Source organism: Vidua macroura, chromosome Z (genome assembly GCF_024509145.1).
Source record: "Vidua macroura isolate BioBank_ID:100142 chromosome Z, ASM2450914v1, whole genome shotgun sequence".
Taxonomy (NCBI): domain Eukaryota; kingdom Metazoa; phylum Chordata; class Aves; order Passeriformes; family Viduidae; genus Vidua; species Vidua macroura.
Genome location: NC_071611.1, coordinates 73,116,823 through 73,126,544, shown reverse-complemented (window position 1 = coordinate 73,126,544; position 9,722 = coordinate 73,116,823). Strand labels below are relative to the sequence as shown.

Below are 9,722 nucleotides of genomic sequence, written 5' to 3'. Positions count from 1 at the left end.
AGATGGGCTGAGCTCTGGCTTGCAGGAAGAGCAGTGTCTGCCTTGGCATGCCCCCCGCTCCTGTGCTGGCTGCCATCTTCCTTCTCAGCAGGAACAGCCAAGGAAATGGCCTGGTCACCAGCTCCTTGTCTGCCACAAAACCTGGCAGCAAAGCCGCAGCAATTCTCATCTACTTGAGCGGGCCAGGCAGCACATGGGGCTGGCACAACTCCTGCTCAGCTGTCCCCGTCTGGCTGGCAGAAACCTCTAAGGCTGGGGCAGGAGGGACAAGCTGAGTGCCCTCGGATGCTCACAGTGAGCTCCCCCACAGCCCCTGCCTTCCCACGGACCAATCTAGAACCGCTTGGTTCTAGACTGCTTTTGTTGTGTTCTTCAAGCCCCCATCCCTGGCATTGCAATACTTCAGTTCCTTTGCTACCAGGTAAACATGAATACACCACCTGAGAACAAAAGAGGGTCACAGAAATGACCAGAAGCTGGGAGCTCTCCTCTGAGGAACGGCTGGGAGAGTTGTGCTTGTTTAGCCTGGAGAAGAGCAAGCCCCAAGGAGACCTTTCAATATTTGTAGGGCCTTCTAAGAAGAATGGGGATAAATCTTTTCGTAGGGCCAATTGTAAGAGGACAAGTGTAAATGGTTTTAAGCTACAAGACACTCGATTGGCTCTAAGGAAGAAAGCTTTTACGAGGAGAGTGCTGAAACACTGGCACAGGCTGCCCAGAGAGCTGGGAGGAGCCCCAAGCCCAGCAACATTCAAGGTCAGCTTGAATGGGACCCTGAGCAACCTGATCCACTTGAAGATGTCTTTGCCAGTGACTGGGGTTTTGGACTAGATGACCTTCACCGGTCCCTTCTAATCTCAACCAGTCTTGGATCCTGCTTGGTTTTCATTGGAAAAGCACCCAGAGTGGATATTACTATGTGGGGGGGCCCATCGGAAGCCCTGGAGTTTGGCCGAGGAACAAACCCTGACAGGGAACAGCTCTTTGGGCTGCAGCCGCTTTGCCTTGTACCTGCAGAAGTTCCTTGGCAGAGCCTCGCCTGTCCACATCCATCTGCAGGCAGCAGCCCAGAAATTCACACAAGCCAGAGGGCAGCCTGAGCTTGTGCAGGTCTGGTACCCCTTGCTTGCCTATCAGGTACTTAGCCTGAAGCCAAAGGAAACATGAGACTCTACGTGATTCTTCCATATCCTTCAGTGCTCACCTAGACCCCATCTTTTAAGCTCCAGCCTGCAGTGGCAATTTCTTGCCTAGCAGACGCTTAGAGATGAGCCTTCCCTCCCAAAGGAAAAAAGGCTCCAGTGCAGCCCCAGCTCTTCCAAGCTGCAACAGGTCTTGCCTTGACAGCTGATGCGAGCCCCAAGGATGGTTTTACAAGTGGGCCTTGGTGGAAGCACTTTAAGCTGTGGGCATGGGATTTTGTCTAATGGACACACAGGAGAAGGACACCGCTCTCTGAGCGTATTTGCACCTTACCCTCTCACTGGTTTCCCGAATATAAGGAGCCTCTCCTTTGGCCATTTCTATTCCCATGATGCCAAGGGACCAGATGTCCACTTTGGGGCCGTATGGCTCTCTTCTCACCACCTCGGGTGCCATCCAGCAAGTGGTCCCAGCCATCGACCTCCGTTTACTCTGCTCAGGGCTGAACGGAGCACAGAGGCCAAAATCGGCTGAGGAGAAAAACAAACACTGCTTCAAGTAGGGAACCAAGGAAAAGGCTTCCTCACTCTACGTCTCAGAATGCAGTGCTGAATCGAGCTGGAAAAGCAGCTGGGCTCTCATTCCTCAGGGCTGCAGCCAAGGACATGGGCAATTGTCCACTTAGCAACCCCCCCCCAGGATTCCCACCCTGGCTTTTCCTCAGGCACTGGAACGTTTACACTGTAACTCTCTCCCTTTGGAATGAACACACACACAAACCAAAGTTACTCTTGCTACCTTCTTGCTCTCTAGACCACTCAGCCCCTTACAGCTGCGCCCTGGGCTCGCAGAGTGCTCCCTGCCCTCTCACCAGCGCCACTGCTGGGCACCCGGCAGCCGCTCAAAAGCAGCCCCACACCGCCTGCCCGGAGCGCTGCGCCTGACCCAGAACACCCACCCAGCTTGACGGAGCCATCCCGGCCCAGAAGGATGTTGTCACTTTTGAGGTCTCTGTGGATCACCTGGTTGGCATGAAGGAAAGCCAGGCCTTGCAGGCACTGGGAGAGAAAAAAGAAACAGGAGGCCAAAAGTTAGCCTGATCTGATTTCATCACACCCAAAAGGACACTGCTCCTGAAGATTCACAGATCTCAAAGGAGCAGTGACCACTGGCAAGAGGAAGTGCTTGCTGCTGCAACACGAGGAGGAGAGCAGGATCTTTCCAAGGGAAGGCATATTAGCGCTTGAGAGGGAAACATCAGTCCTTGCTCAAAACTGTCCCCTGCAAAGCCAATTAGAATGATCCCTGCTGCACTGGATGTGCTCTCCCTGTCTGGAGGACAAGCAATGGTTTGCCAAAAGAGAAAAAGTTCCTGCCTTGGGTACAAGGGGATCACTGTCGGGTGGGAGGCTGGAGGACAAGGGTTATAGGGCTTCCTCGACAGCAGACTTGGAAGGAGCTCATTTGTCAGTTTTCAGTAGCAAGCAGCATGGTGGGTGCCGTGCCATCCTTTGAAGTTGGGACTGTGACAGATGAGTCTCTCTTTGGCTTTGCCGCTGGTTTAAAACTTGGACACCAGCACCTTTGCACTTACAGGCAAAGAAGGCAATGCAGAAAGGTTTTGGGCAAAGGCTTGGAGAGGCAAAGTGCAGAACAGAAAATAGAAATGAAAACGAGACAGGGAGTTCAACAATGGTCTAGAAGAGTAAAGAACAGACTATAGTAAGGGCAGGGACACTGGCAGGCAGTTCACTCCAGATGCTCTTTCTTCTCCAAAGCATAAGAGCAACACAGAAAGAAAGCTCTGAACATGGAATCACTCGCTTTGCAGCGCTTTTGAGGGACGAGCCTGTCCAAGCCATCCCAAGCACAAGCAGGACCCCTTACCTCCCGACACACTGTTGCTATGTGTCCTACAGCCATCCTTTTCATGCTGACCACATCAGCTAAGGAGCCTCCATCCATATACTCCAACACCACCAGGACATCCTCATTGACAAGGTAGCTGCAAGATGAACGCAACAGAATTGAGCTGAATGTGAGCAGCAGAATTGCCGGATGAAGGAAAGACTGCAGCTGAGTTTTGTTTCCAGGTCACTGGTAAATGAAGATGGAATCAAATGAAGACACACTCCACCCAGGCTATCCACTGCTTGCCATCTGTGCCATCTGAATGAGGAAGGCACATCCGTGGAAAAGGAGGCTGTGGGTATTCTCAGCTCAGTCAGAGAGAAAGAGAAAGGTTTTCTAATCAGGCAAGAGCCTGGGAAACATGCTGCTGGCTTAGTAAGAGAGCCAGGTTTCTGAGATCGATCTCCAAGCTATTTCTGCCAGGAAGCATTCATGGGGACAAAATGCAATCTCCTCCCATGCCTTGTGCAGGACTAGATTGATGTTAATTGAAAGATCCATTTTCTGCCAGAATATTTACCTTTCTAGGTAGGTGACAATATTGGGGTTCTTATATTCCTTCATGACCAGGATTTCCTTCAACACATCCTCGCAGCCCTGCTGCTGGAGATTAACTTGCTTTACGGCCACCTACAATGACATTGAAAAGCCCTCAGGAGTGGACATTACGACAGCCTCTTACTCCGTGCACTCACGGGCCTGGATGCCTTGTCACCTCGGTAGAAATGGACACTAAACCATCAACCACAAAGCGCTAACAGCACTCTCTGCACCTGCAGACTTCTCAAACCGACTTTGTTTATCACTACTATTATCATTTACACAGGTTTTGCAAGCCAAAAGTAATTTTGCTCCTGTGAAGGTAAATTGAAACCACTGGAAATACGTTAGCATTTCTAGGGGCTTTCACCAGTCTTTTGGAGATGGCTGCCATTCTTGACTGGGTGCCAAAGGAAACACACACCTACATGATGGGGACCATGCTGTCCAAAAAAGAACTCCAAGGCGACTCAGAGTAAAGTTACAATCCTAGCACATCCTAACTTCTTCAGTTTGGGTTTTGCAACTCTGAAGAACAATCTTGAACATGGTTTACACTGTGGAATTATTGTCATTTGTAATTCGTTAGTGGCTTTAAGAATGAATAACCCTTTATGTGGTACCCTATGGATGGACGGCAGGTCATAAGCAGGGCTTCGGGCTTTCGGACGCCTCCTCCACCTCCCTCCAAGTGCAGTTCCTGAGCGCAGCACTGCAGGTGGATAATGAACTACCAGAAAGATGCAGTTGTATTTGCCGAGAGCCAAAAACAAGAATTAAGGACTATGAACTTATCGTCCCAAAGAGCAGTGGCACTCTCCAAGACACCATGTCTTCAACACAGGATCAACACAAGGTTGTATTATTTAAGGCTCTTCATCGATTTCTTCTCATTGATCTGTGCATGTGTGTGTGTGTGTGTGTGTGTGTGTGTGTGTGAACTAGGTTCCCTAGGACTGAAAGGCAAAACTCTGCTCTAGGCAAGATCTCTCCTTCTTTAGGACTTGCATTATATTTTCAAACTGAACCACATGATGGAAAACAATGGGAAATCCTATCTGTGTCTGAACCTGGGCTTAAGAGGAGTTGGGCTGGAATGACGGCTCTTGCCATCTGCTAATCTATGCATGTTTATCCAGGAAGTCCAAGCCAGCGTGTCCTTCTCTGAAAGGCACCACTGCCATCCTTGCATTCATTCAGGTAAGGAGGGAGGACAAAGTCTGTCCCAAATGCATTTTGCAGCCTGCCTCTGGACAGGCTGCTTCTGTGGGACAGCCTTTGCAGCAAAGAGTCAGGCGGCCCAAAGCTTTGGCCACGGATCACATCACAAGGGAAAGCACTCAAGGGCTGCAAAATCTGAATGGGCTGTTGGCACTTACTGCTCGTCCTGTGGCAGCATTGAAGGCCTTATAAACGGTTCCAAACCCCCTGGAAACAGAACAGTGGCAAGAACAGAGAAGTTGGTCAGTGCTGAGAAGCAAAAGGCAGCCCAGGCAGGAGCTCTCTGCTGCCTGCAGTGTCTCAAAACCACCAGGCTTTGTCTACTCTTCAGCCAAAGGCACAGCAGCCCAGCAGCCCTCTGCCACGCAGAGTGTCCAAGGGAAAAGCTGGGTGCAACCAGAAGAGAAAGGGCTGCTACAAATCTCAAATGTACACACTAGACTGTGCATGCGGGTGTTTTCTTCGCCTTTTCCTTCTGGCATCTGTGCCTGTGGCGTGCCTTTCCAGGCAATGAAACATAGAGTCCTGCTGGGCCTTCTCACCACTCTCTTTTCATCCTACCTGCCAAACTCAGGCCAACACCACACAGCCTTCCTTATTTTCCTGACCACGGAATGTTGTTTTCAGCAAAATACTACTAAGAAATGCTACTGACAGCTGCTATCTGACAGCTATCAGGTGGGACATTGCTCTCTCAGGTTCTTCTTCCTTCATGAGTGTGGCCAAATTACTTTGAATCATACAAAACCATGTCTCCTGGGAAAATAGGCAAACTGGCGCCACATGTTTGAGGGACAGGAAGGCTTCCAGGTCCTGCTCCTTGAGGCAGGCAAGATGTCGTCAGCATCCAGTGATCTTTCATGATGCCTTGAACTGCCTCAGCACTGAGACAGGGACAGACTAAAGCCAGGGCCTGAAGATGCTTGCAGCTTGCCTGACTTCCCATGTGATATTGCAGCACCAAAATACCTGGCCCATGGTTCTGTAGAAGTAAGCGTGCACTCACCCACTGCCAATAGGTTTCCATCCAGTGTACTTCTTCTCTGGATCTCCCACACTCACCACACGCCCTGAAAAAAAAAAAATGCAAGAAGCACACTTCAAAACAGAGATCCTGACTTCCGGGAGATCTGAAACCCAGCTCCACTCACATCAACAAGAACAACAACAGCAGCCCCAGCAAGACAGGCAGTTCTGCAGCACACCTGGCCTGTACAGAGCCTGATTCTCCACACTCCATTGAAGGGTTGCCTTGAGAGGAAACTAAGCCCATGGAAAAAGCATCAGAGCAGACAGAGACCAGAAAAGGACAGGCACCAAGGCAGAAAGAATATTGCAAAGTGAATTCCGGGAGAGGAGGGCAACTTCTCGACCTCTCGGCATTTTGCCTAAAGAATGCCTTGACATTTTTGGAGAGCAGCAGCTCATGCTATAACCAAGAACAGTGGCTCTAAGAATTAGGACCCTCTTCATTGATGAGCAGGCTAAGTTCTGAAGATGACTTTCCCCATTCCCCATTTAGTGAAGAACTACAAGTCCTTGTCTTCAGCCTGGCGTGCAGCAGTCACTGGCACTGGACTCAGCCCCTTGAACACCACCCACGTGCCCCATCTTCCCAAATGGGCACAGCCCAGATGGGAAACAAGGACAGCGCTGCTCCTCAGGCCCTGCCGTGACACAGACACCTGCACAAATGAGATGCTGATCCTTTCATCAGTCCAGGCAAAGCTGCAGCAACGGGACGGCAGCTGCAACCTCACAGCTAAGGAAGGCTCCAGCCTCTGCAGTCACACCAGCTGTCAGTGGCAGGGCAGGTATGACAAAAAGCTCGGCAAAGCCCACAAATGGCCACTGACAGCCACTGTGAAGAAGACAGAGCCAGACTGAGCCCCGTTACAAGCTGCTGACCTCACTCAAGACAGAACATGATTGTCTTTGACTTCAGACCCTGGAGCAGTAGATCAATCCACCTTTTGTCCCAACAGCTGGTGGCAGACGCTGAGTAAACCGGGCTCTGTTCTGTACCTGACTGGTTATTCTCTGACAGCACTGCACTGGCAGCTATTACCAGTGGCAAGAAGCAACTCAGTTGTACTGCAGAATCAGCAAGGCCTTGGTGTGCTTTCCTAGAGTACGATCTGTGCAGGGATTGAGGCCAATGCTTAGTATTCCAGGAGTATTTACCAGCGGGCAGTAGCAGTACAGCATGCCTGGTACCAGAGGAACATGCAGCAGAGGCTTCCTTCTTTGATGCATCTTCCTAAGCATACAACTAAGATATCAAAGAGGGACTGTAAAAAGAGTATCCTGTTTTGCTTCTTTTGGGGCACTTTGAAAAGAACTCTTCCTCTCTGATTCCTCAAGATTCTTCTAAGAATATCATTTTTTAACTTTTAGGGCGTACTGAAAAGACGTCTTCCCCTCTTAATTGTGCCTGATGTTCATTTCAAGGAGGTCAGGCTAACCAAAATGGAGGATTCTTATCAAAAACAACTGTAGAAGGAATAGGAGAAGTACTAAGAGTCATAAAAACAACACCAGCACTAAACAAGCTGCACAGCCAATCAAATTCACTGATGTATTCTGTCTCCAATGACTGGTGACAAGTCAGGAGTCTAAAGGGAATCTAGGAAGCCAACTGCTCTGATCAGTTTGGCCAGACTAGCACACACATGTTCACTCGGTCACTGCATAGGTTGCAGGCTACTGCGGCTCAGGACACAATCCCTGCTTTTGTCTTTATTGCACAGGGAAGCTCAGGCAAAGCCCACCCACGCCCAGCTGCCCTCAAAGGCAAAAGGAACGCCCCAAATGCTCCCTGGCTGCCTCCGAGCACAACAATGGCTTCTGTAGGGAGTGCAAAAGGTCTGTCTGACACCAAAGCGAGGAAGAACATGTGCTACAGCTCATGCTGAGGCACACACTATAATACGCTGCTCAATGGCACAAGAAATCCCCAGGACGTACTCAGCAGCCTCAGGAACTGCTTCTCTTTCTCCCGGCTTGAGAGGGCCGAACTGCTCACGCTCGGGTTTTCGGGCTGCGGAGAGGAGGCTTCTTCGGAGGATGCTGCTGCAGCGGCAGCTTTGATGGCAGATCCTGCGTCCATCTGGGACAAGAAATTTGTGTGTGTCAGAAAGGTGCCTGGCAGAGATGCCCCAGACAGAGCATTTCAAAGGCAAGCCCTTAGGAACAGCACTGGTGCTGTTAGGCTGCAAGCTGAGCTGCCAACTCTTCCACCTCCAGTCAAACCCAAACGAGCAGTCAGAGACCACAGCTTGTCACAGTCAGCCGTAGTAGAGAGTGCAAAAGGGAAAGAACAACTTCACACTTCACCCCGTTCTGAGGACTGCATTCACCATGGACAGGGACAACTTGCTCAGAATCTGTGTGGGTCACCATGCTCGCCTGAGCAAACCCCTCAAAAAACAAAGCGAGCACTAAGAGGCCAGCAGAAATACATTCAGAGGATTGCTGGCCCACCGGCCAAAGCACTAGCCCTGCTGCCCAGGGCAGCAGCTGAGATTCAGCGGCCCAGTAAGTGTCCTTCTGACCAGCTGCCATGGAGACCACAGAGCATGGCGGTCAGAGACATTGCCCCCATCCACCTGCTGCTCTGCAGGGGAAAGGCAGCAAGGGCAGACACCACTTGTTGCACCACTGCAGTGCCTCCTGCTCTTTCACTCACCTGCTTTTCTTCAGCTGGGCTGTACTGCAGCAGGACCTTATGCATCCTTTCCATTTCTTCTTTGTGCCTCTTCTCCATGGCCTTCATCTTCCCCTGAGCTTCCTGCAGCTCTGCCTGCAGCTTGATATTCTGTCAAGAGGAATCTTACTGGCATCTGCAATCTCGCTCAGGTCTCCTCTTTTGCACTCTCAAAAGCACTTGTGTTCAGCCACTTCCTTCTGCTTCTCTACCCAGCTCTAACCCTTCCATCCTAGCTCTTCTGCCTGCTGCTCAGCACTGGAGCCTGCCAGGCTCTGTGCTTCCAGTGCCTGATGAGGGGAAGACACACTTCCAGATGAAGTCCCAGCAATGCGCCCCAAAGAAAAAAATGGAAGCTTCATCCCTCCAACAACCCCCGTACCTGAAGAGTGCACACTAGTGACTTTGTGCCCTCCAGCACTCCTGCCCTAACAATCAACGTAGGAGGAGGCCCAACACGTGTAAGGAAAGGAGAGGTCACCTGCCTTCCCTGCTCTGATGGCTGCCTGTTTCCTGGCCCCCCTCTCTTCAGGATTTCTGTCTGTTCTCAGAGACTCTGTTCTCAAATTCCCCCTGCCCTTTAATCAAGGAAAAGCTGCAGATGGACTGCAGGACGAGGACGAGGCCAGCACCTCGATGACCCAGTCACAAGACAGGCCACCAGCTGAAATACCAGCAACACGGGGCCTGTTGCAACTGCTTCAGGCTCAAAGGGAAGACTTCTGTCCACTGTGGAAGGACAGAAAGCAAGGAAGCCAGTTGCTGGCACTGCACTTGGCAGCAAGGTCAGCAGCACTCTGCTGCATGGCACGAGGCTGTGGGGAAGACGCTGCCCCTTCGCTGCCATGCTTTGGGTGGCGACCACCCAGCCTCCTGGGGAACTTGGCTTATGCCCGTGCTCAACCTGTGGCTGCATATACTGTCCCAGCATTGTCCTCTGGGTCTTCACAGGCCTTCAAGTAGGAGCCCTTGAAGTCCTCTGCTGCCCGGCCCAGCAATGTGTAGCCTACAGCAGATGCTTGCGACCATGTCACAGACTCAGGCTGCTCTTCTGCTAAGCCAGCCCTCCAAACTTGCCTGAAAACTTCAGGGATGTATTGTTTCTTACCAGTTTTTGCATGATCTTTCTTTCCTTCACTTTCTCAGCAGATTGCCAGAGTCTCACAGCCTTGCTGCACTGCTCTTCTGCCCAGCGGAGCTG

At 51.0% G+C, this 9,722-nt stretch overlaps 1 protein-coding gene across 1 annotated transcript; it reads right to left on the bottom strand.

Annotated features, from left to right (window-relative positions):
• Nucleotides 1-1,639: 1,639 nt before the first annotated feature.
• LOC128822561 (serine/threonine-protein kinase PAK 3-like) lies at nt 1,640-8,001 on the bottom strand. Its single transcript, XM_054004312.1, has 3 exons — nt 7,783-8,001; nt 5,822-5,885; nt 1,640-1,673 (listed from the first exon to the last, which is right to left on the bottom strand). Exons 1-3 carry the CDS (start codon nt 7,922-7,924, stop codon nt 1,640-1,642), a joined length of 240 nt encoding a protein of 79 aa, XP_053860287.1. The 5' UTR covers nt 7,925-8,001.
• Between the last annotated feature and the right edge of the window lie 1,721 nt (nt 8,002-9,722).